Genomic DNA, 27,806 nt, shown 5'->3' on the forward strand with positions numbered 1-27,806 from the left:
CACCTGTTTTGAGAGAAGACTAGAATAATCAAATTATTTGCAAATACCGTAATGAGGTGACTTTTATGATAGAATCTCATATCAGCCCTGCAGTCCTAGAGTGAAATAAATAGTTGGGTTTTGCAGGCCCCTTATGACTGGTTGTCTCATACACAGACCTCCAGTCCACGCTCAGCGGAATCTAAGATTTCTGAAATGATTGATTTGTTTGAGAATGGAAAACATACTTGAAACCCGCAAAGTTATGTTGTTATGAGCTAGGAAAGAGTCTGCACACACAGCTGGCTGTGTAATGGTGGAGTATCTGTTCCGTAGATTGCGGTAAGGTTCAGGGCAGTAATTATTATTACTATGAGGGCTATGCAGTGTCACAGTTCAGCCATTTGTGTCCAATAGATTTAAAGCTGCAGAACATTTTTTTTTTTAAATAAAGTTTTATTTGTGTCAATAACATTATTTTCTATTTTTGAGGTAAAGTGCCTGATACAGAGATGTACACCAATGCATTCACAGCTGTGAATTTGTATGCAGCTAATATGTGACAATATGCTGATGCTGTAGCCGCCTGGAAAAGTATTGAGACGCCCACTGGCAACTTCTCAGATCCAAGCAACTACGTACAAACACGCAGTGGGGGCCGCAGATCGATAATTGACTCCCGATGACTGCAGAAGCTGAGATGCCATGTTTTCTGCATATGGAGATGCAGTTGTAGGCTGAGCCGTGCTCTGAGACGCAGTCGCGTTACACCTGCGTTTTTGCAACCGCTCCCCGTTACCTCCCCCAAATGTTTCTGACTGTCAATGACTTTACGAAGAAATTCTCTCTGCGAACATCAATCACGTGCTCTGCGAACATCAATCACGTGCAGAGCAATTGTGTGATGCATGCGCAGTCGGATGGTAATCACTCAACTGCGAAAACATTGGCCTTGTGTACAGCTGTGATCAGTCCCAGTGCTCAGATTTGGTCACACCCACTCTGTACTTCGGCCCGTCGCCGCTCTCTGCAGCCATTGGGGGTAATTCAAAGTTGATCGCACCACACCCAAATCTAACTCTCTCTACACATGTTATATCTGCCTCCCCTGCAGTGCACATGGTTTTGCCCAACTGCTAACACATTTGCTGCTGCGATCAACTCTGAATTAGGCCCATGGGGGGTAATTCAGACCTGATCGTAGCAGCAAATTTGTTAGCATTTGGTTAAAACCATGTGCACTGCAGGGGAGGCAGATATAACATGTGCAGAGAGAGTGAGATTTGGGTGTGGTGAGTTCAAGCTGCAATCTAATTTGCAGTGTAAAAATAAAGCAGCCAGTATTTACCCTGCACAGAAACAATATAACCCACCCAAATCTAACTCTTTCTGCACATGTTATATCTGCCTCCCCTGCAGTGCACATGGTTTTGCCCAACTGCTAAAAATCCTGCTGCGATCAACTTGGAATTACCCCCCATGTGCACTGCAGGGGGGGGGGGGGGGGGGAGCAGATATAACATGTGTAGAGAGAGATAGATTTGGGTGGGGTGTGTTCAAACTGAAATCTAAATTGCAGTGTAAAAATAAATCAGCCAGTATTTACCCTGCACAGAAACAATATAACTCACCCAAATCTAACTCTCTCTGCAAATGTTATATCTGCCCCCCCCTGCAGTGCACATGGTAGGTCATTCCGGTCCGATCGCTCGCTGCAGTTTATCGCAGCGCAGAGATTGGGTTGGAACTGCGCATGCGCCGGCGCATGCCAGCCGTCATTGCCTAGTGATCGCCTCTGTGGCAGAGGCGGTCGCTGGGCGGGAGGGGGCTGGACAGCGGCGTTAAGCCGCCGTTTAGGGGGCGCGGTCCGGCCAACGCAGGCGTGGCTGGACCGTTGGGGGGGCGGGCCGCAGCGGCTGCGTGACATAACACGCAGCAGCTGCAACCAGGGGCAGCGAAGAGGTTCTCCTGGCCAGCCACAGGAGCTGTGCTGGCCGGGAGTAACTCCTGAGATGCAAAAGCATCGCTGCTGTGCAAAGCTTTTGCATTTCTGCAGGGGGGGGGGGGGGGAGAGGCGGCACTGACATGCGGGGTGGACTAGCCCTGCGCTGGGCGTCCCCCCGCATGTCTGAGTGCCTGATCGTAGCTGTGCTAAACTTAGCACAGCTACGATCAACTCGGAATGACCCCCATGGTTTTGCCCATCTGCTAACAAAGTTGCTGCTACGATCAGGTCTGAATTAGGCCCATGGTGCGGTAGCACCACTGTTAACTACACATTAAGGAAAGTGTGAAATAGTGATACTGAAGGAGAATAATATTCTAAAACACTGTCAGATCATTTATAGGTATTGTTTGTCTGCATAAGGCGTGACTATTTTCAGTGCTTTATTTTTCTATGAAAAAGGGTACATACTGTATACTCAGAAAAAAGGTACCATAACTTACCTAAGGTTAGAGGTTGCTACATGATATACAGTAGCTCCCAAACTCTGGATATGTCATCAGGTGTTTATTTGATTAATTTAGGAAATTATTTGACTATTTTGTTCCTGTTTCTGGAACTAATTTTAAGAAATAGTTGTGAGAAAAAGAGAGCTACTTTTTTTTACTAGTATAGATATGTTCCTACCCACAGACTTTTCTTGGGGTTCAGTAACCTGCCAATATGAGTGTAGTCACTACACCCCGCCAGGCTCTGGCACTGGCACGTGGAGCTGCTTAATGGGGGTCATTCCGAGTTGTTCGCTCGCTAGCTGCTTTTAGCAGCATTGCACACGCTAGGCCGCAGCCCTCTGGGAGTGTATCTTAGCATAGCAGAATTGCGAACGAAAGATTAGCAGAATTGCGAATAGAAAATTCTTAGCAGTTTCTGAGTAGCTCGAGACTAACTCCTACACTGCGATCAGCTCAGCCCATTTCGTTCCTGGTTTGACGTCACAAACACGCCCTGTGTTCGGTCAGCCACTCCCCCGTTTCTCCAGACACTCCCGCGTTTTATCCTGGCACGCCTGCGTTTTTCCGCACACTCCCTGAAAACGGGCAGTTTCCGCCCAGAAACACCCACTTCCTGTCAATCACACTCCGATCACTTCAACGATGAAAATTCTTCGTTCGGACGTGAGTAAATCTACTAAGTTTTGAGCAAAAATACTTAGCGCATGCGCACTGCGTACCATGCGCATGCGCATTTTCGCCTTAATCGCTCCGTTGCGAAAATCGGCAATGAGCGAACAACTCGGAATGACCCCCCAATGTTCGCTATTGTGTGTAGCTGCGGCAGCTCCACTTAGTTCTCTTTCAATTATACAGTAGGTCATATTATTTCAGCAGAGATAATCATCTTGCAGGAATAAAAGAGGTTCTTTAACAAATATATGGCGGGCTGTACTGGAGTCTGAGATCATAGAAACATAAAATTAGACGGCAGATAAAAACCACTTGGCCCATCTAGTAGCCTGAGGTGCAGGTTGCCGGGTGATCTCGGACGTTTTTTTAAAAGGGCAAACACTTTACAAGGCATGGTTTTGCCTTGTAAGTGTTTGCCCCTTTAAAAAAACATCCGAGATTGTCCGGCATCCCGCACCTCCGGCGATCTCGGACTCCATTGCATCCCGCTGATAGTGTTTATTGATTCATTTTAGCTCTTACAAGAGCTACTACTGCTTGTCTACTATTGAGAGATGTTAATGATGCACACACCCAAGGAATAAACACAATACACATTTTAAGATACAGCAACGAGGTACTCTGCATACTGAACCCTTAGAAGTGTTCATTACTACAAAAAATTAACTTGTCACTAATAGACCAATCCCCATGGCTTTTTCGAGTAGAGGGGCCAGTCCATACTTGCCTATTTTTGAAAAGTAGTTTCAGGGAGATTGTAGATGTTAGCAGAATGTGTGGGACGCCATTGAGTGGGCGTGTCATGTTCCACCCAAGGGGCGTGTCTAGCTCCACCTATGGGCGTATCTATTTCAACATTGAGTATGCAAGTATTCATTTGAAGAGCCACTGGCTTGGAGTCCAATTGATTGGTTTGTTATGATCTAGTCTGGGGGTGGCCAACCAGTCAGTTGCAAAGAGCCAGAAAAGATCTGTAGTTAAGGGTAACAGCCACTGTCATGCGCGCGCGCAAAAAATTGGGGCGTGGCCTAGTTGTCACAAAGCCACACCCCATTTTCTCTATCGTCCTAAGTGGATGCTGGGGTTCCTGAAAGGACCATGGGGAATAGCGGCTCCGCAGGAGACAGGGCACAAAAAAGTAAAGCTTTACTAGGTCAGGTGGTGTGCACTGGCTCCTCCCCCTATGACCCTCCTCCAGACTCCAGTTAGATTTTGTGCCCGAACGAGAAGGGTGCAATCTAGGTGGCTCTCCTAAAGAGCTGCTTAGAGAAAGTTTAGTTTAGGTTTTTTTCTTTACAGTGAGTCCTGCTGGCAACAGGATCACTGCAACGTGGGACTTAGGGGGAAAGTAGTAAACTCACCTGCATGCAGAGTGGATTTGCTGCTTGGCTACTGGACACCATTAGCTCCAGAGGGATCGAACACAGGCCCAGCCGTGGAGTCCGGTCCCGGAGCCGCGCCGCCGACCCCCTTGCAGATGCTGAAGCGTGAAGAGGTCCGGAAACCGGCGGCTGAAGACTCCTCAGTCTTCATAAGGTAGCGCACAGCACTGCAGCTGTGCGCCATTTTCCTCTCAGCACACTTCACTGGGCAGTCACTGAGGGTGCAGAGCGCTGGGGGGGGGCGCTCTGAGAGGCAAATATAAACCTTATACAAGGCTAAAAATACCTCACATATAGCCCATAGGGGCTATATGGAGATATTTAACCCCTGCCTGACTGGAAAAATAGCGGGAGAAGAACCCGCCGAAAAAGGGGCGGGGCCTATCTCCTCAGCACACGGCGCCATTTTCTGTCACAGCTCCGCTGGTCAGAACGGCTCCCAGGTCTCTCCCCTGCACTGCACTACAGAAACAGGGTAAAACAGAGAGGGGGGGCACATTAATGGCTATATATATATATATTAAAGCAGCTATAAGGGAGCACTTAATATAAGGATATCCCTTGTATATATAGCGCTTTGTGGTGTGTGCTGGCAGACTCTCCCTCTGTCTCCCCAAAAGGGCTAGTGGGTCCTGTCTTCATTAGAGCATTCCCTGTGAGTTTGCGGTGTGTGTCGGTACGTGGTGTCGACATGTATGAGGACGATATTGGTGTGGAGGCGGAGCAATTGCCAAATATGCAGATGTCACCCCCCAGGGGGTCGACACCAGAATGGATGCCTTTATTTGTGGAATTACGTGATGGTTTATCTTCCCTTAAACAGTCAGTTGAGGACATGAGGCGGCCGGACAATCAATTAATGCCTGTCCAGGCGCCTCAAACACCGTCAGGGGCTGTAAAACGCCCTTTGCCTCAGTCGGTCGACACAGACCCAGACACGGGCACTGATTCCAGTGACGACGGTAGAAATTCAAACGTATTTTCCAGTAGGGCCACACGTTATATGATTTTGGCAATGAAGGAGACGTTACATTTAGCTGATACTACAGATACCGTAAAACAGGGTATTATGTATGGTGTGAAAAAACTACAAACAGTTTTTCCTGAATCAGAAGAATTAAATGACGTGTGTGATGAAGCGTGGGTTGCTCCTGATAAAAAGTTGATAATTTCAAAAAAGTTATTGGCATTATACCCTTTCCCGCCAGAGGTTAGGGCGCGCTGGGAAACACCCCCTAAGGTGGACAAGGCGCTCACACGCTTATCCAAACAAGTGGCGTTACCCTCTCCTGAGACGGCCGCACTTAAGGATCCATCAGATAGAAAGATGGAAGTTATTCAAAAGAATATATACACACATGCAGGTGTTATACTACGACCAGCTATAGCAACTGCCTGGATGTGCAGTGCTGGAGTAGTTTGGTCAGAATCCCTGATTGAAAATATTGATACCCTAGATAGGGACAATGTTTTACTGTCGTTAGAACAAATAAAGGATGCATTTATCTATATGCGTGATGCACAGAGGGATATTTGCACACTGGCATCTCGGATGAGTGCTATGTCCATTTCAGCCAGAAGAGCCTTATGGACACGACAGTGGACAGGCGATGCGGATTCAAAACGTCACATGGAGGTTTTGCCGTATAAAGGGGAGGAGTTATTTGGAGTTGGTCTATCAGACTTGGTGGCCACGGCTACTGCCGGGAAATCCACTTTTTTACCTCAAGTCACTCCCCAACAGAGAAAGGCACCGACCTTTCAACCGCAGCCTTTTCGCTCCTACAAAAATAAGAGAGCAAAGGGCTTGTCGTATCTGCCACGAGGCAGAGGAAGAGGGAAGAGACACCAACAGGCAGCTCCTTCCCAGGAACAGAAGCCCTCCCCGGCTCCTGCAAAAACCTCAGCATGACGCTGTGGCCTCTCAAGCGGACTCGGGGACAGTGGGGGGCCGTCTCAAAAATTACAGCGCGCAGTGGGCTCACTCGCAGGTAGACCCCTGGATCCTGCAGATAATATCTCAGGGGTACAGGTTGGAATTAGAGACGGATCCTCCTCATCGTTTCCTGAAGTCTGCCTTACCAACCGTCTCTTCCGAAAGGGAGAGGGTGTTGGAAGCCATTCACAAGCTGTACGCTCAGCAGGTGATAGTCAAAGTACCCCTATTACAACAAGGAAAGGGGTATTATTCCACTCTATTTGTGGTACCGAAGCCGGATGGCTCGGTAAGGCCTATTCTAAATCTGAAGTCCTTGAACCTCTACATAAAAAAGTTCAAGTTCAAGATGGAGTCACTCAGAGCAGTGATAGCGAACCTGGAAGAAGGGGACTTTATGGTATCCTTGGACATCAAGGATGCGTATCTACACGTTCCGATTTACCCCGCACACCAGGGGTACCTCAGGTTCATTGTTCAAAACTGTCACTATCAGTTTCAGACGCTGCCGTTCGGATTGTCCACGGCGCCTCGGGTCTTTACCAAGGTAATGGCCGAGATGATGATTCTTCTTCGAAGAAAAGGCGTATTAGTTATCCCATACTTGGACGATCTCCTAATAAGGGCAAGGTCCAGAGAACAGCTGGAGACAGCTTTAGCACTATCTCAAGAGGTGCTAAGACAACACGGGTGGATTCTGAATATTCCAAAATCCCATTTAATCCCGACAACTCGTCTGCTGTTCCTAGGAATGATTCTGGACACGGTTCAGAAAAAGGTTTTCCTTCCAGAGGAAAAAGCCAAGGAGTTATCCGATCTGGTCAGGAACCTCCTAAAACCAGGAAAAGTGTCAGTACATCAATGCACAAGAGTCCTGGGAAAAATGGTGGCTTCTTACGAAGCAATTCCATTCGGCAGATTCCATGCAAGAATATTCCAAAGGGATCTGTTGGACAAATGGTCAGGGTCGCATCTGCAGATGCACCTGCGAATAACCCTGTCACCAAAGACAAGGGTGTCACTTCTGTGGTGGTTGCAGAAGGCTCACCTATTAGAAGGCCGCAGATTCGGCATTCAGGATTGGATCCTGGTGACCACGGACGCCAGCCTGAGAGGCTGGGGAGCAGTCACACAAGGAAGAAACTTCCAGGGAGTATGGACGAGTCTGGAAAAGTCTCTTCACATAAACATTCTGGAACTAAGAGCAATCTACAATGCTCTAAGCCAGGCGGAACTTCTCCTGCAAGGAAAGCCGGTGTTGATTCAGTCGGACAACATCACGGCGGTCGCCCATGTAAACAGGCAGGGCGGCACAAGAAGCAGGAGTGCAATGGCAGAAGCTGCCAAGATTCTTCGCTGGGCGGAGAATCACGTGATAGCACTGTCAGCAGTGTTCATCCCGGGCGTGGACAACTGGGAAGCAGACTTCCTCAGCAGACACGATCTTCATCCGGGAGAGTGGGGTCTACATCCAGAAGTCTTCAACATGTTAATAGACCGTTGGGAAAGACCAATTGTAGACATGATGGCGTCTCGCCTCAACAAGAAACTGGACAAATATTGCGCCAGGTCAAGAGATCCACAGGCAATAGCTGTGGACGCACTGGTAACTCCTTGGGTGTACCAGTCAGTGTATGTGTTTCCTCCTCTGCCGCTCATACCAAAGGTATTGAAGATCATACGGCAAAGAAGAGTAAGAACAATACTAGTGGTTCCGGATTGGCCGAGAAGGACTTGGTATCCGGAACTTCAAGAGATGCTCACGGACGAACCGTGGCCTCTACCTCTGAGAAGGGACCTGCTACAGCAGGGTCCCTGTCTTTTTCAAGACTTACCGCGGCTGCGTTTGACGGCATGGCGGTTGAACGCCAGATCCTAAAAGGGAAAGGCATTCCAGAAGAAGTCATTCCTACCTTGATTAAGGCACGGAAGGAAGTCACCGTGAAACATTATCACCGCATTTGGCGAAAATATGTAGCGTGGTGCGAGGATCGGAGGGTTCCGACGGAGGAATTCCAACTGGGTCGTTTCCTACATTTCCTGCAATCAGGATTATCTATGGGTCTCAAATTGGGATCCATTAAGGTTCAAATTTCGGCCCTGTCAATATTCTTCCAAAAAGAATTGGCCTCTGTCCCTGAGGTCCAGACTTTTGTCAAGGGAGTACTGCATATACAGCCTCCTGTGGTGCCTCCGGTGGCACCGTGGGATCTAAATGTAGTTTTAGATTTCCTCAAATCCCATTGGTTTGAACCATTGAAAAAGGTGGATTTGAAATATCTCACATTGAAAGTGACTATGTTACTAGCCCTGGCCTCTGCCAGGAGAGTATCTGAATTGGCGGCTTTATCTTATAAAAGTCCTTATCTAATCTTCCATTCGGATAGGGCAGAACTGCGGACTCGTCCGCATTTTCTCCCTAAAGTGGTATCAGCATTTCATCTGAACCAACCTATTGTGGTGCCTGCGGCCACTAGCGACTTGGAGGACTCCAAGTTGTTGGACGTTGTCAGAGCCTTAAAAATATACATTGCAAGGACGGCTGGAGTCAGAAAATCTGACTCGCTGTTTATATTGTATGCACCCAACAAGTTGGGCGCACCTGCTTCTAAGCAGTCGATTGCTCGTTGGATTTGTAACACAATTCAACTTGCACATTCTGTGGCAGGCCTGCCACAGCCTAAAACTGTAAAAGCCCACTCCACAAGGAAGGTGGGCTCATCTTGGGCGGCTGCCCGAGGGGTCTCGGCATTACAACTCTGCCGAGCAGCTACGTGGTCGGGGGAGAACACGTTTGTAAAATTTTACAAATTTGATACCCTGGCAAAGGAGGACCTGGAGTTCTCTCATTCGGTGCTGCAGAGTCATCCGCACTCTCCCGCCCGTTTGGGAGCTTTGGTATAATCCCCATGGTCCTTTCAGGAACCCCAGCATCCACTTAGGACGATAGAGAAAATAAGAATTTACTTACCGATAATTCTATTTCTCGGAGTCCGTAGTGGATGCTGGGCGCCCATCCCAAGTGCGGATTATCTGCAATACTTGTACATAGTTATTGTTAACTAATTCGGGTTATTGTTAAGGAGCCATCTTAAGAGGCCCTTTCTGTTGTCATACTGTTAACTGGGTTTAGATCACAAGTTGTACGGTGTGATTGGTGTGGCTGGTATGAGTCTTACCCGGGATTCAAAATGCCTCCCTTATTGTGTATGCTCGTCCGGGCACAGTACCTAACTGGAGTCTGGAGGAGGGTCATAGGGGGAGGAGCCAGTGCACACCACCTGACCTAGTAAAGCTTTACTTTTTTGTGCCCTGTCTCCTGCGGAGCCGCTATTCCCCATGGTCCTTTCAGGAACCCCAGCATCCACTACGGACTCCGAGAAATAGAATTATCGGTAAGTAAATTCTTATTTTTGTGCGCACCCCCTGTGCCAGATACATATATGCCTCCAAAGCCAGATACAGAAATGCCCCCAGTGCCAGATACACGTCTCCACAGTGCCAGATATGCCCCCAGTGCCAGATACATATATGCCTCCAATGCCAGATACAGAAATGCCCCCAGTGCCAGATACACGTCTCCACAGTGCCAGATATGCCCCCAGTGCCAGATACATATATGCCTCCAATGCCAGATACAGAAATGCCCCCAGTGCCAGATACACGTCTCCACAGTGCCAGATATGCCCCAGTGCCAGATACATATATGCCTCCAATGCCAGATACAGAAATGCCCCCAGTGCCAGATACACATGTCTCCACAGTGCCAGATATGCTCCCAGTGCCAGATACACATGCCCCCACAGTGCCAGATATGCCCCCAGTGCCAGATACATATATGCCTCCAATGCCAGATACAGAAATGCCCCCAGTGCCAGATACACATGTCTCCACAGTGCCAGATATGCCCCCAGTGCCAGATACACATGTCTCCACAGTGCCAGATACACGTCTCCACAGTGCCAGATATGCTCCCAGTGCCAGATACACATGCCCTCACAGTGCTAGATATGCCCCCAGTGCCAGATACAGAAATGCCCCCAGTGCCAGAAACACATGTCCTCACTGTGCCCCCCCTTTCCCTGCTGCTTACCGTGCTGCTGCTGTCCTGTGTGTGAGGGGAGGAGAGTGCAGCGTGCGCCTCTCCTGCCCCTCAGTCTCCGGCAATGGTGCGGGTGCCTATCTTCAATTAGGCGCTGATCCGTGAGCCAATCAAAGCTCGCCATCTGGCAGCCAGTTGGGAACCTTGGCTGCCGGTCCACGAGCTCTGATTGGCTCACGGGCCGGCGCTGAATTGAAGGTAAACACTGAGGGGCAGGAGAGGCGCACGCTGCGCTCTCCTGCCCTCACAGCAGCAGCGCGGTGAGCAGCAGAGGGAGGGAGGGAGCGGTGGGCGGGACTAGGGAGGCGAACGAGAGCCGTGGGTTGGCCACGGCTGATCTAGTACGTTAGTGATATATAGGTAGGATGTATGTTTGGTCAAATAAGGTGATATATGGTGTTTTGTCCCAGATTCGGTCTATGCTTTGCACATAAGTTATGCGTTTTTTATTATGGATGATCTGTTTGGGGATGCGGTCAAGATCCCGGCGGTCGAAATACCGACGCCGGAATCCCGACCGGCACAATCCCGACATATTCTTCCTCCGTGGGTGTCCACGACACCCATAGAGGGAGAATAAATGAGTGTGCCGAGCGTAACGGGGCACCGTGCCCGCAAGGGGCTGCGTTCCGCTCACCACCCCTGTCGGGATTGTGTGGTCGGGATTCCGGCGTCGGTATTTAGTACTGATCCCTCTGTATGTTTATAATGTTTAACTATGATAATATGCATTGTAAGCTTTATTGTGCATAGCGCATGCTGTTATTTGTGTGTTTGTATTGTTGTATTATTGTATGTGTCACGTTGGTGTTATTGTTGATACAGTTGCCATGGGCACCGCCGGCTCTTCCGGGTTGCTCAGATCAGTGACCGCTGGCAGCGGTGGCGGGGATCTATACAATTGGAAAGTGGTTCATTTCTTATTTCTCTGACGTCCTAAGTGGATGCTGGGACTCCGTAAGGACCATGGGGAATAGCGGCTCCGCAGGAGACTGGGCACAACTAAAGAAAGCTTTAAGACTACCTGGTGTGCACTGGCTCCTCCCACTATGACCCACCTCCAGACCTCAGTTAGATTCTTGTGCCCGGCTGAGCTGGATGCACACTAGGGGCTCTCCTGAGCTCCTAGAAAGAAAGTATATTTTAGGTTTTTTATTTTACAGTGAGATCTGCTGGCAACAGACTCACTGCAGCGAGGGACTAAGGGGAGAAGAAGCGAACCTACCTAACTGGTGGTAGCTTGGGCTTCTTAGGCTACTGGACACCATTAGCTCCAGAGGGATCGACCGCAGGACCCGACCTTGGTGTTCGTTCCTGGAGCCGCGCCGCCGGCCCCCTTACAGAGCCAGAAGCAAGAAGTGTTCCGGAAAATCGGCGGCAGAAGACTTCTGTCTTCAACAAGGTAGCGCACAGCACTGCAGCTGTGCGCCATTGCTCCTCATGCACACCTCACACTCCGGTCACTGATGGGTGCAGGGCGCTGGGGGGGGGGGGGGGGGGGGCGCCCTGAGGGCAATATAAACACCTTGGCTGGCAAATCATCACAATATATAGTCCCAGGGCTATATATGTGATAAATTACCCTTGCCAGAATCCATGAAAAAAGTGGGAGAAGAGTCAGCCGGAAAAGGGGCGGGGCTATCTCCCTCAGCACACTGGCACCATTTTTTCTTCACAGTGCAGCTGGAAGACAGCTCCCCAGGCTCTCCCCTGTAGTTTTCAGGCTCAAAGGGTTAAAAAGAGAGGGGGGGCACCAAAGTTAGGCGCAATATGTGTATACAAGCAGCTATTGGGGGAAAATCACTCAGTTATAGTGTTAATCCCTGCATTATATAGCGCTCTGGTGTGTGCTGGCATACTCTCTCTCTGTCTCCCCAAAGGACTTTGTGGGGTCCTGTCCTCAGTCAGAGCATTCCCTGTGTGTGTGAGGTGTGTCGGTACGGCTGTGTCGACATGTTGGATGAGGAAGGTTACGTGGAGGCGGAGCAGAGGCCGATAAATGGGATGTCGCCCCCTGTGGGGCCGACACCAAAGTGGATGGATAGGTGGAAGGTATTAACCGACAATGTCAACTCCTTACATAAAAGCTGGATGACGTAACAGCTGTGGGACAGCCGGCTTCTCAGCCCGCGCCTGCCCAGGCGTCTCAAAGGCCATCAGGGGCTCAAAAAACGCCCGTTACCTCAGATGGCAGACACAGATGTCGACACGGAGTCTGACTCCAGTGTCGACAAGGTTGAGACATATACACAATCCACTAGGAACATCCGTTGCATGATCTCGGCAATGAAAAATGTGTTACACATTTATGACATTAACCCAAGTACCACATAAAAGGGGTTTTATGTTTGGGGAGAAAAAGCAGCCAGTGTTTTGTTCCCCCATCAGTTGAGTGAATGAAGTGTGTAAAGAAGCGTGGGTTCCCCCGATAAGAAACTGGTAATTTCTAAAAAGTTACTGCTGGCGTACCCTTTCCCGCCAGAGGATAGGTCACGTTGGGAGATATCCCCTAGGGTGGATAAGGCGCTCACACGTTTGTCAAAAAAGGTGGCACTGCCGTCTTAGGATACGGCCACTTTGAAGGAGCCTGCTGATAAAAAGCAGGAGGCTATCCTGAAGTCTGTATATACACACTCAGGTATTATACTGAGACCTGCAATTGCCTCAGCATGAATAGTGCTGCTACAGCGTGGTCTGATACCCTGTCAGATAATATTAATACCCTAGACAGGGATAATATTTTGCTAACATAGAGCATTTTAAAGACGTCGTCTTATATATGAGGGATGCACAGAGGGATATTTGCCGGCTGGCATCCAGAATTAATGCAATGTCCATTCTGCCAGGAGGGTATTAGAGACCCGGCAGTGGACAGGTGATGCTGACTTTAAAAGGCACATGGAGATTCTGCCTTATAAGGGTGAGGAATTGTTTGGGGATGGTCTCTGGGACCTCGTATCCACAGCAACAGCTGGGAATAAAAATTTTTACCTCAGGTTTCCTCACAGCCTAAGAAAGCACCGTATTTTCAGGTACAGTCCTTTCGGCTTCAGAAAAGCAAGCGGGTCAAAGGCGCTTCCTTTCTGCACAGAGACAAGGGAAGAAGGAAAAAGTTGCACCAGACAGCCAGTTCCCAGGATCAAAAATCTTCCCCCGCTTCCTCTGAGTCCACCGCATGACGATGGGGCTCCACAGGTGGAGACAGGTGCGATGGGGGCGCGTCTCGGGAACTTCAGCAACCAGTGGGCTTGCCCACAGGTGGATCCCTAGGTTCTGCAAGTAGTATCACAGGGATACAAGCTGGAGTTCGAGGCGACTCCCCCTCGCCGTTACCTCACATCAGCCTTGCCTGCTGCCCTCGGAGAAAGGGAGGTAGTACTGGCGGCAATTCACAAGCTGTACTTCCAGCAGGTGAAATCAAGGTACCCCTCCTTCAACAAGGCCGGGGTTACTATTCCAAAATGTTTGTGGTACCGAAACCAGACGGTTCGGAGAGACCCATTCTAAAATTGAAATCCTTTAACACTTATATACGAAGGTTCAAGTTCAAAATGGAATCGCTCAGGGCGATTAGTGCAAGCCTGGAGAAGTTCATGATATCACTGGACATCAAGGATGCTTACCTGCATGTCCCCATTTACCCTCCTCACCAGGATTGTCATTACCAATTCCAGACGTTGCCGTTGGTCTATCCCCGGCACCGAGGGTATTTACCATGGTAATGGCCGAAATAATTATCCCGTACTTGGACGATCTCCTTATAAAGGCGAGGTTCAGGGAGCAGTTGTTCGTCGGAGTAGCACTATCTCGGGAAATGCTACAACAGCAGGGCTGGATTCTGAATATTCCAAAGTCGCAGCTGGTTCCTACGACGCGTCTACTGTTCCTAGGTATGGTTCTGGACACAGAACAAGAAAAAAGGGTTTCTCCCGGAGGAGAAGTCCAAGGAGTTGTCGTCTCTAGACAGAGACCTCCTAATACAAATACAGGTGTCGGTGCATCAATGCACGCGAGCCCTGGGAAAGATGGTAGCTTCTTACGAAGAAATTCCATTCGCCAGGTCCCATGCAAGGATCTTCCAGTGGGATCTGTTGGACAAGTGGTCCGGGTCGCATCTTCAGATGCATCGGCGGATAACCCTGTCTCCAAGGACCAGGGTGTCGCTGTTGTGGTGGCTGCAGAGTGCTCATCTTCTAGAGGGCCGCAGATTCGGCATACAGGACTGGGTCCTGGTGACCACGGATGCCGGCCTTCGAGGCTGGGGGGCAGTCACACAGGGAAGAAACTTCCAAGGACTATGGGCAAGTCAGGAGACTTCCCTACACAAAAATATTCTGGAACTAAGGGCCATTTACAATGCCCTAAGTCAGGCTAGACCCCTGCTTCAACACCGGCCGGTGCTGATCCAGTCAGATAACATCACGGCGGTCGCTCATATAAACCGACAGGGCGTCACAAGAAGCAGGATGGCGATGGCAGAAGCCACAAGGATTCTCCGATGGGCGGAAAATCATGTGTTAGCACTGTCAGCAGTGTTCATTCCCGGAGTGGATAACTGGGAAGCAGACTTTCTCAGCAGACACGACCTCCACCCGGGAGAGTGGGGACTTCATCCAGAAGTCTTCCAAATGATGGTACACCGTTGGGAAAGGCCACAGGTGGACATGATGGCGTCCCGCCTCAACAAAAAGCTAAAAAGATATTGCGCCAGGTCAAGGGACCCTCAGGCGATAGCTGTGGACGCTCTGGTAACACCGTGGGTGTACCAGTCGGTGTATGTGTTCCCTTCTCTGCCTCTCATACCCAGGGTAATGAGAATAATAAGAAGGAGAGGAGTAAAAACTATACTCATTGTTCCGGATTGGCCAAGAAGAGCTTGGTACCCAGAACTCCAAGAAATGATCTCAGAGGACCCATGGCCTCTGCCGCTCAGACAGGACCTGCTGCAGCAGGGGGCCTGTCTGTTCCAAGACGTACCGCGGCTGCGTTTGACAGCATGGCGGTTGAACGCCGGATCCTGAAGGAAAAGGGCATTCCGGAGGAAGTTATTCCTACGCTAATTAAAGCTAGGAAAGAAGTGAACGCAAGCCATTATCACCGCATATGGCGGAAATATGTTGCGTGCTGTGAGGCCAGGAAGGCCCCAACGGAGGAATTTCAGCTAGGTCGATTTCTGCACTTCCTACAGTCAGGGGTGACTATGGGCCTAAAATTGGGTTCCATTAAGGTCCAGATTTCGGCTCTATCGATTTTCTTCCAAAATAGAATTGACTTCACTGCCTGAAGTTCAGACTTTTGTTAGGGGAGTGCTGCATAGTCAGCCGCCGTTTGTGCCTCCAGTGGCACCGTGGGATCTCAACGTGGTGTTGGATTTCCTGAAGTCGCATTGGGTTGAGCCACTTAAATCAGTGGAGCTAAAATACCTCACGTGGAAAGTGGTCATGCTGTTGGCCTTGGCGTCGGCCAGGCGTGTATCAGAATTAGCGGCTTTATCATGCAAAAGCCCTTATCTAATTTTTTTATATGGATAGGGCGGAATTGAGGACTCATTCCCAATTCCTTCCTAAGGTGGTATCAGCTTTTTATGTGAACCAACCTATTGTGGTGCCTGCGGTTACTGGGGACTTGGAGGATTCCAAGTTACTGGACGTAGTCAGGGCCCTGAAAAATATATGTTTCCAGGACGGCTGGAGTCAGGAAACCTGACTCGCTATTTATCCTGTATGCACCCAACAAGCTGGGTGCTCCTGCTTCTAAGCAGACTGTTGCTCGCTGGATCTGTAGCACGATTCAGCTTGCACGTTCTGCGGCTGGACTGCCGCACCCTAAATCTGTAAAAGCCCATTCCACGAGGAAAGTGGGATCTTCTTGGGCGGCTGCCCGAGGGGTCTCGGCTTTACAAATTTGCCGAGCTGTTACTTGGTCGGGTTCAAACACTTTTGCAAGAGTCTACAAGTTTGATACCCTGGCTGAGGAGGACCTAGAGTTTGCTCATTCGGTGCTGCAGAGTCATCCGCACTCTCCCGCCCGTTTGGGAGCTTTGGTATAATCCCCATGGTCCTTACGGAGTCCCAGCATCCACTTAGGACGTCAGAGAAAATAAGATTTTACTCACCGGTAAATCTATTTCTCGTAGTCCGTAGTGGATGCTGGGCGCCCATCCCAAGTGCGGATTGTCTGCAATACTTGTTTATAGTTATTGCCTAACTAAAGGGTTATTGTTGAGCCATCTGTTGAGAGGCTCAGTTGTATTTCATACTGTTAACTGGGTATAGTATCACGAGTTATACGGTGTGATTGGTGTGGCTGGTATGAGTCTTACCCGGGATTCAAAATCCTTCCTTATTGTGTCAGCTCTTCCGGGCACAGTATCCTAACTGAGGTCTGGAGGAGGGTCATAGTGGGAGGAGCCAGTGCACACCAGGTAGTCCTAAAGCTTTCTTTAGTTGTGCCCAGTCTCCTGCGGAGCCGCTATTCCCCATGGTCCTTACGGAGTCCCAGCATCCACTACGGACTACGAGAAATAGATTTACCAGTGAGTAAAATTTTATTTTTGTGAGGCTTGATAAAAGTGCTATGAGGCACAGAAAATAAATGTTGCCAAAGAAGCAGTGTTCGTGTTGTTCTTTATATGATCGGAGTGCCGCCTATGGAACTTATATATAAATATATATAAAAAAACCTCTTCCAAACAGCCACTGCTGCCCAGCGCACAGAACCCCACGGTGGCCAACATTTACATAAAATAACATCCACTTTATGACATCCCCGGGAAGCCTCGCACCCGGCATTCCGAGCTTGCGGAAAATGCGTGAGTACAGAATGCCGGGGGCGGGGACTGCATGAGCGACATCATGATGTGGGCAGGCCCGCCCACCAGCATTCCAGCGTACTTGCGCATGCGCAGTACATATTGTCGCTGAGCTGTACCTAAAAACCGGGAAGACCCAGTGGTTTTTACGGGGCAGCGGGAGGGTCACTCGAAAAACGGGAACCTCCTGCTCAATGCGGGAGGATAGGCAACCCTGGCATAACACAAGTATTAAGTAAAAGTGAAATCAGACTTCTGTATAAGAGAGAGTTGTAAGAAAAAAAGGCCTCATTGCCACAGTTCAATGATCACTCTTTCCTTCACAGCCATCACGCAGCTCCATGATGCTGTTTAAATTAATTAATTACATTTTAATTGTAATATGCTACCTTGGGGGTGAGGGAGAGACCACCACTGCTCCTGCCTGTGCTGCTACCTGCTGCAGCCTGCTAGTGACACGAGACGTTTTTTTTCCCTCGGTGCTACCCACCCAGAGAACCCCGCGGTGGGCGGTATTTTAATAACATGACGTCTACGTCATGAAGTGACTCCGGACTCGCATAAAATGCAACCTGCGCGAGTCTGGAATGACGGGGGCGGGGCCTTCACCGGGACGTCATGAAGTGAATGTCCCTTTTATTTAAATGCCGGTCTCTATTCCCCCACATTTCCGGCCGCTGTGGCTCATTTAAATAATATGCTGCCCATATCATGACATCCTCCGTGCAATCCACACCCCCAGCATTCAGGACTCGCTGAAAATGCAATCTGTGCATGCGCAAGTCCTGAATGTTGGGGGCGTGGCCTGCACGGACGTTGTCATTATATGGGTGGAATGTTATTTAAATGAGCCACAGCGGGCGGGAATGTGGGGAACAGAGGCCGGCATTTACATAAAAGGGACATCCTCTTCATGACGTCGCGATGCATGGCCCCGCCTCTTGTCATTCCGGATCGCGCATGCGCATTCCGCATTTTTGGCAAACGGCGCAGAAAAACCGGGAGGACCCGGATGTTAAGCGGGGCAGCGGGAGGCTCAATGAAAAAGCGGGAGCCTCCCGGGGAATGCAGGAGGGTAGGCAACCCTGGGCCAGTCTGGGAGAGTGGCAGACTGCATTGAGCCTACCATCAGGACAAGATTTGATTGGGCCAATGGACAAGGGTATTTGTCTCAGGCCAGATGCTTTATTATCATTAGGTATTCTATGTCAGTTCTTTGGGCATCGTGCCTCAGAAATGTCACTACCTTAATACACTGTCTGCAGTTACAATAATATACGGTACCCAAGGCTCGCTGCACAGAAACGCATATATGCAACTGAGTTATTGCTTCCCATTTTTGTGGATCCATCCATATGCGTCTATAAATATCCAGTGCACAGTGGCCCAAGGGACACACAAGGACATGTAAGTGGCCAAAGGTATCATTGCTCTGTGCTACCACATCATCGTATCTGTGTCGTCCAGTATTGTAAGACAGATGGTCCCTATTGTTTGAATGTCCTGCTGTGTACATAGGTTAACCCTGAGCTAAATCTATATACTTGCATCTTTTCCTGCAAGTCCAAATAAGCTCTTGTGAATCGGTGGGAATAGAAGTATCTCACCTATAAATAAAGCACATGACCTTATAGCATTTCCATCATGCGCTTCTTTCTCTTTTCTCTACTTAAAGGAGGGTGTTCTACCGCAAGGTGGTGTATTATGGTGACTTGATTGTGAGAAAACAGAGTAATGAGAAATACAGGGTTCAGTGTTGTAAGCGCAGACAATATATAACATGATGTAGCCTGATTTCTGAACATCAGAAGGATTATAGCTGTTTCAGGGATGTGAGCCAGCAAATGATACAGGAGTGGTCAATTTAAACAGCTGTAGCTTCTGTTTGGCAATGAGAGTAAAGTGTCTTCTGCCGGAATCCGGTAAGTGCTCATAAGGGAAATGGCTTTGCCAGCCGTCATTAATTGTAATACCTTTCATCAGCAATTATTCAATTGGCCATGCTTAAATCCTATTTGTGGCTAATTAAAAAACATACGACAGGTAATTCTCATGCATTGCTTTGAACATATTACTTTAAGGTTAGCAAACAGGAAATGTATATGCTGAGATTTTTTGGGGGGCTAATTATATCATATGATGCTGCACCGTGGTGGATAAATGCTTACATGTAGATATTTTAATGGTTTCTATTATAGATAATTGAGTGATATACACCGTATGAATTATCTGAGTAATCTGTAACCGTAGGGCTCCGCACTGATAGGTGTCTTTTATTTTGATGCCTATGGAACCATCCCTGTTGAGTTGATAATTGAGGTTGGATTTATTGATTGGTGGAATTTGCATTGGAAACAGACTTGGATACTCATGTGGAATGTCTAGGAGATTCCCAGGAGAGTAATCCTACAGTACCTCCCCAGTCTACTTCTCTTTCTTATGAAATGGGCAGGTCAGGGGCCATGATGATTGCAGTCATCATGACCCACGTCCTTGAACCTTGGACTGGGCATGGTTTGGATTGCTGGCAGCAACTGATTCTGTCCTTCATATAGATCAAATGTTATGACATTCTGTAAGTGCATACATGGATGGCCTATTCATGTGACTCTAGACATGCCTAGATTTAATTAAGCTGTTTTACTGTTCCCTAGTAATAACTCCACCTGTGTATTGCATTTTCTTTCAGAGACATTCACATATTTGATTGATATGGCCACAAACAACACGCTGTCTTTGTTTGAGGGCAAGTACCGCGCCATGGCACAAGATGTACATGAACCAGTGCGGGAGCTGTTTACTGACCTTTCGCTTAATATCATGGGTGCTGACATGTCTTTGGAAGATGCGTTTGCTCGTTTTTTTGATGCTCTTTTCCCTCTGGTCTATAACCACCTTATAAACCCAGGGGTGGTGTCATTATCAGAGGAATATTTGGACTGCCTACGCCTGACACGACAGGATATTAACCCTTTTGGAAACACTTCCAATGAGATGGTTACACAGTTGTCCAAGTCTTTGTGGGCCAGCAGGATGATGAAGCGGGCACTGAACATGGCAGAGCAAGTTATAAACAGCACCGAGCATGCAGGCTTGACACGAGAGTGTACCCGTGCCCTGGTGAGAATGCAGTATTGTCCTCACTGCCAAGGACTGACTCTAATCCGACCTTGTGTTGGCTACTGTCACAACGTTATGAGGGGATGTTTGGCTAGCCTGGCAAGTCTGGATGCCCCATGGAGGGACTTTATCAACTTGCTTGAGCACCTTGCTGATCAGATGTCGGGATCACATGATCTGGAGCAATCACTGTTAGGAATCCGGGATGTGGTTAACCAGTCAATTCAGTATGCAGAATCACAAGGTCCCCACCTCTCAAAAATGGTAAGTCTGAAGAAATTTTTATTTTTCATTGTTGTCACTAAGCACAGGATTGTTTTCGTACTACATAATCTGTATATCAGGGCTGTGCCTACAACTAGGTGAACCTAAGTGGTCCTCTAGGGAGTGTCAGAGTTTAGTGGGAACCTAAAACTTTTGTGTTCGCCCCCACACTCACTGCTGCTGACATGGAGGGGACAGTAGCCAGCAGCTTCTAACCTGTTAACATTCCATCTAGCACTTAGCTATAATGGGTTGCTTGTGCAACACTTGGCTACAATGACACAGCCCATCCTATTAGAGATGTTGCCCTCCTTCTATTCCACACAAGGGGGAAAAGTGGACACACTCTTTTCTGGTAATGGCCCAAGCATAAGTCATAGATATACTGTAGGTTAACATTGCTGTCCTCCTTCAAGGAAGATGGGCTAAAGCAGTGCGATATGTCTATGTGTCATATTGTTATCATTTTAGTAATAAAATAAACTTTATATGTCCACGCATTACATAGTAAATCATTAAATCAGTAGCACCTACCGTATATAAGGTGGTTACTCCTCACCCTTCTAATCCAGTGGATCCCAAACTTTTTTTGAATCACGGCGCCCTACAGTATCAGATGTTTTTTTCATGGCACCCCTAGACCTAGCCTAACACTTTTTATTGAGAAATTCGGAAAAAATATTACATTTCTCCACATATATTTATAATTGGAAGCCACAAACACTGGTTTTGCCTATTACATTGACCATAAATAATTAGAATTGTTCCTGGAGGGTACAGGTCGTTGAGTCAACTCAGCTTAGGTTGACAGTCATTAGGTTGACCACTGAAGGTCGACATGGGCATTAGGTCAACATGCACTAGGTCGACATGGGCATTAGGTCGACATGTACTAGGTCGACAGGTAAAAAGGTCGACATGAGTTTTTGGACTGTTTTTGGTGTCGTTTTCTGCGTAAAGTGACGGGGAACCCCAATTAGTACCATGTACCCTCGCAGAACTTCGGGCAAGGTGCCTCGCTCCTCACTCGGCACAGGTTACCGTTCCAATCGTAGTCAACGTGGATCGTTAAGTATGGAAAAATCCCAAAAATGAAAAAAAAAATTAAAAACTCATGTCGAACTTTTGACCTGTCGACCTAGTACATGTCGACATAACGACCATGTCGACCTATTGATCAAGTCGACCTAATGCATGTCGACCTTCAGTGGTCGACCTAATGACTGTCGACCTAAGCTGTGTCGACCTAACGACCGTATCCCTTCCTGGACTACCAACTCAGGGCACCCATGCCCAGATGCACCCCAGGGTCCCACTGCACCCAGTTTAGGAACCACTGCCCTAAGCAATAAGTCAATCCATGGGTCACTGGTAGGGAGGCCAATCCCGGGATCGGGATCGGCGGGATCCCGGGATTTAGGCCCAAAAACGGCCGGGATTCAATCCCAGGATTGGAAGGTCCAATCCCGGGGATTGAGGGATCAGTGTTGAGCGTCCTCAGGACTCTCAATGCTGCCCAGCTCCCTCCTCTCAGCTCCCCCTGCGCAGCGTGACCTGTGCCTGTGAGGTCACGCTGCGCTGTCAGCAGCCGCAGAGCAGGACGTTACGGCGGTATTCACCCGCCGCCTCCTCCCTGCTCCCCCTACACTTACCGGCCGCCTCCTACCGGCTCCTCCTGCACTTACCTGCCGCCTCCTCCCGGCTTCCCTGCACTCCTCCACCGGCTCCCCTGCACTCCCCCGCCGCCTCCTCCTCACCAGCTACCCGGCTGTGCAGGTTTGTACTTTTTTTAATGTCTATGGGGCAGGTGGGGGATGGCCGGAAACAGTTGAAAGCCAATCCCGGGTATCCCGGGAATCCCGGGATTGACCATTTTTCAATCCCGATACCCGGGATTGAAAAAATGGCCCGGGATTGGCCTCCCTAGTCACTGGTTAAGCTGACGGTATATCATTGTCATGCATGCCAACCCATTACTCTGAAGGGCTGCATGTTACCCTTTTAGGTGTGTACGAGTCCCCTGTACTACTTGACATCCGCAATTGCTGTATACTACGAGAGGGTACACAAAAGAAAAAGGAAGCGTGTTCTAGAGGTGCGAGGCTCTTGTAGTATGGGCTTCCACCCTAGGTGAATGTTTGCGGAACCCTTCTAAGCCAGTATTCCTGCTGACATTGCGGGAGAAGTTAGCGTTTGACTGCAGTGTTTTTTTTTTCCAATAAGTTATTCACTCTTTTTGGCCTATTTTTGTGATGGCTGATTCACGTGAACGACGTCCTGCTGTTTCGATTGCTGTTTTGTTTCTAGATCATAACCGTAGCACCAAGCACCAAGATTTAGGATTATGATTTTGGAAAAAAAATCAGGGTCTGTTTCCATGTGTTCCTTCAAAGCACGGCACGCAGCCATGCGATTTCTCTCTAGTCAGTGGTGAGAACGCAAGGCACGAATTTTGTTGGCGGTTGTTATGCTGTTTGTAGCATAACAACTGTTTCCCCATTTTTCCACAAAAGGAAACAAAACTTCACAGGAGCACATTGTTCGTGTGATCAGCCATCACAATAATAGGTGAAAGAGTGAATAACTCGTTAAAAAAAAAAAAAAAAAACACTGCAATCAAATGCAACCTTCCCATGCAACGTCAGCAGGGATACTAGATCAGAAGGGTTCGCCAAACATTCACCTAGCAGCGGAAGCCTGTACTACAAGCGCCCTGACCCCTCGAACACGATTCCTGTTCATTTGGGTACCCTCTCGTATACAGAGATGTGTTGGACTTGAAGACACTGTTATTTATATGAGTCACCCTAAAACCTTAGAGCAGCTTTTGGAAAAAAATTATATAGAGAGCATTTCAGAAGAATTTTTTTAAAATGTTTGGTTGTTATTCTATCTTAACAGAGGCAAATGTATGTGCTTAGTGATGCTCAGTCATACTCATTAGTGGATTTGTATGGGGCAAGAGATACAGCTTTCACTTTTATTACAAAGCATTTGACTGTTTCGGAAAGAAGGGAACAAAGGGCACAATAATATTTGTGTTTATGAAAAGTACTCATTCTTTGTATAGAGATGTGACTGTGACATCCATCACACTCTGTCTGTTTGTCTGTTTGAACAAATACTTTTGCCATAGACCACTGAAGAGTAACGCTGACCTCAGCCACTGTGAAAGCTTCCCCGAAGGCTGAGTGGGTCTGTTATGGCCAGTACTTGATTAGTTTCCCAAACCTTGAAACATCTGCTGGCTTCAATGTCGGATTGTTTGATTATTTTCCCTACTGAGGTTTCTGGCGTCTGCGGGGAATGCTGGACACTCTCAAGCTGCCGTCATGGACACTTCTCTACATGAGGAATTGTAGCAATACTTAAGTACAGTTTGTTCATCTTGGCCAGTGTTATATAATCTTTACTCTGTGGCACAAATGGTACATGCCTCTGAGATTAACAACTCAGTGATTACATTAAGAATAAAGGCCTAGCTTGTTTTTCTGAAAGGAAGAGGTATATAGAATTCCCTCACATGCCCTCAGACTGCCACTTGCTACAAAATCCCCTAAATGCCCTCAGACTATATATGTACATAAACTACAAACCTACTGTATTTTCTCTATCGTCCTAGTGGATGCTGGGGTTCCTGAAAGGACCATGGGGAATAGCGGCTCCGCAGGAGACAGGGCACAAAAAGTAAAGCTTTTCCAGATCAGGTGGTGTGCACTGGCTCCTCCCCCCATGACCCTCCTCCAGACTCCAGTTAGATTTTTGTGCCTGGCCGAGAAGGGTGCAATCTAGGTGGCTCTCCTAAAGAGCTGCTTAGAAAAAGTTTAGCTAGGTTTTTTATTTTACAGTGATTCCTGCTGGCAACAGGATCACTGCAGCGAGGGACTGAGGGGAGAAGGAGTCAACTCACCTGCGTGCAGGATGGATTGGCTTCTTGGCTACTGGACATCAAGCTCCAGAGGGACGATCACAGGTACAGCCTGGATGGTCACCGGAGCCGCGCCGCCGGCCCCCTTGCAGATGCTGAAGTCAGAAGAGGTCCAGAATCGGCGGCTGAAGACTCCTGCAGTCTTCTAAAGGTAGCGCACAGCACTGCAGCTGTGCGCCATTTTCCTCTCAGCACACTTCACACGGCAGTCACTGAGGGTGCAGGGCGCTGGGAGGGGGGCGCCCTGGGAGGCAAATGTAACCTATATAAAGGCTAAAATACCTCACATATAGCCCCCAGAGGCTATATGGAGATATTTAACCCCTGCCTGATTTCTCTAAATAGCGGGAGACGAGCCCGCCAGAAAAGGGGCGGGGCCTATCTCCTCAGCACACGGCGCCATTTCCTCTCACAGCTCCGCTGGTCAGGACGGCTCCCAAGTCTCTCCCCTGCACTGCACTACAGAAACAGGGTAAAACAGAGAGGGGGGGCAAATTTATGGCGATATTTTGATATAACAAAGCAGCTATAAGGGAGCACTTATTATAAGGCTATCCCTGATATATATATATATATAGCGCTTTTGGTGTGTGCTGGCAAACTCTCCCTCTGTCTCCCCAAAGGGCTAGTGGGTCCTGTCTTCGTTAGGAGCATTCCCTGTGTGTCTGCTGTGTGTCGGTACGTGTGTGTCGACATGTATGAGGACGATATTGGCGTGGAGGCGGAGCAATTGCCAAATATGAGGATGTCACCCCCTAGGGAGTCGACACCAGAATGGATGCCTTTATTTATGGAACTACGGGATAGTGTCAACACGCTAAAGCAGTCGTTTGACGACATGAGACGGCCGGACAATCAATTAGTGCCTGTCCAGGCGACTCAAACACCGTCAGGGGCTGTGAAACGCCCTTTGCCTCAGTCGGTCGACACAGACCCAGACACAGGCGATGACTCCAGTGGTGACGGTGACGAATCAACCGTATTTTCCAGTAGGGCCACACGTTATATGATTTTGGCAATGAAGGAGGCGTTACATTTAGCTGATACTACAGGTACCACTAAACAGGGTATTATGTGGGGTGTGAAAAAACTACCTATAGTTTTTCCTGAATCAGAAGAACTAAATGACGTGTGTAATGAAGCGTGGGTTGCCCCTGATAAAAAGCTGATAATTTCAAAGAAATTACTGGCATTATACCCTTTCCCGCCAGAGGTTAGGGAGCGCTGGGAAACACCTCCTAGGGTGGACAAGGCGCTAACACGCTTATCTAAACAAGTGGCGTCACCCTCTCCTGAGACGGCCGCACTTAAAGATCCATCAGATAGGAGGATGGAAAATATCCAAAAAAGTATATACACACATGCAGGTGTTATACTACGACCAGCTATAGCGACTGCCTGGATGTGCAGTGCTGGGGTAGTTTGGTCAGAGTCCCTGATTGAAAATATTGATACCCTGGACAGGGACAATATTTTACTGTCGTTAGAACAAATAAAGGATGCATTTCTTTATATGCGTGATGCACAGAGGGATATCTGCACACTGGCATCACGGGTAAGTGCTATGTCCATTTCGGCCAGAAGAGCTTTATGGACGCGACAGTGGACAGGCGATGCGGATTCAAAACGGCATATGGAAGTTTTGCAGTATAAAGGGGAGGAGTTATTTGGAGTCGGTCTATCAGATTTGGTGGCCACGGCTACAGCCGGGAAATCCACCTTTCTACCTCAAGTCACTCCCCAACAGAAAAAGGCACCGACCTTTCAACCGCAGCCCTTTCGTTCCTTTAAAAATAAGAGAGCAAAGGGCTATTCATATCTGCCACGAGGCAGAGGTCGAGGGAAGAGACAGCAACAGGCAGCTCCTTCCCAGGATCAGAAGCCCTCCCCGGCTTCTACAAAAGCCTCAGCATGACGCTGGGGCTTCTCAAGCGGACTCGGGGACGGTGGGGGGTCGTCTCAAAAATTACAGCGCGCAGTGGGCTCACTCGCAAGTAGATCCCTGGATCCTGCAGATAATATCTCAGGGGTACAGGTTGGAATTAGAGACAGATCCACCTCGCCGTTTCCTGAAGTCTGCTTTACCAACGTCCCCCTCCGAAAGGGAGACGGTTTTGGAAGCCATTCACAAGCTGTACTCTCAGCAGGTGATAGTCAAGGTACCTCTTCTGCAACAAGGGAAGGGGTATTATTCCACTCTTTTTGTGGTACCGAAGCCGGATGGCTCGGTAAGGCCTATTCTAAATCTGAAGTCCTTGAACCTGTACATAAAGAAGTTCAAGTTCAAGATGGAGTCACTCAGAGCAGTGATAGCGAACCTGGAAGAGGGGGACTTTATGGTATCCTTGGACATCAAGGATGCGTATCTCCACGTTCCAATTTACCCCTCACACCAGGGGTACCTCAGGTTCGTTGTACAAAACTGTCACTATCAGTTTCAGACGCTGCCGTTCGGATTGTCCACGGCACCTCGGGTCTTTACAAAGGTAATGGCCGAGATGATGATTCTTCTTCGAAGAAAAGGCGTATTAATTATCCCATACTTGGACGATCTCCTAATAAGGGCAAGGTCCAGAGAACAGCTAGAGATGGGATTAGCACTGTCTCAAGAAGTGCTAAAACAGCACGGGTGGATTCTGAATATTCCAAAATCCCAGTTAATGCCGACAACTCGTCTGCTGTTCCTAGGGATGATTCTGGACACGGTTCAGAAAAAGGTTTTTCTCCCGGAGGAAAAAGCCAAGGAGTTATCCGAGCTTGTCAGGAACCTCCTAAAACCAGGAAAGGTGTCTGTACATCAATGCACAAGAGTCCTGGGAAAAATGGTGGCTTCTTACGAAGCAATTCCATTCGGCAGATTCCACGCAAGAATTTTCCAAAGGGATCTGTTGGACAAATGGTCAGGGTCGCATCTTCAGATGCACCTACGGATAACCCTGTCTCCAAGGACAAGGGTGTCTCTTCTGTGGTGGTTGCAGAGTCCTCATCTATTGGAGGGCCGCAGATTCGGCATACAGGATTGGATCCTGGTGACCACGGACGCCAGCCTGAGAGGCTGGGGAGCAGTCACACAAGGAAGAAACTTCCAGGGAGTATGGACGAGCCTGGAAACGTCTCTTCACATAAACATTCTGGAACTAAGAGCAATATACAAT

General features: G+C 48.5%; 1 protein-coding gene across 3 annotated transcripts in view; it reads left to right on the forward strand.

The window, feature by feature from the left end:
- Positions 1-27,806, forward strand: part of LOC134909157 (glypican-5-like) — a 437,429-nt gene that overhangs the window by 131,258 nt on the left and 278,365 nt on the right. For all 3 annotated transcript variants that reach the window (XM_063915669.1, XM_063915671.1, XM_063915672.1), the window contains exon 3: positions 20,029-20,723. In XM_063915669.1, coding sequence (XP_063771739.1) covers positions 20,029-20,723 — 695 coding nt within the window. The remainder of the gene's footprint in view (positions 1-20,028; positions 20,724-27,806) is intronic.

This window comes from Pseudophryne corroboree, chromosome 4 (genome assembly GCF_028390025.1).
Source record: "Pseudophryne corroboree isolate aPseCor3 chromosome 4, aPseCor3.hap2, whole genome shotgun sequence".
Lineage (NCBI taxonomy): Eukaryota > Metazoa > Chordata > Amphibia > Anura > Myobatrachidae > Pseudophryne > Pseudophryne corroboree.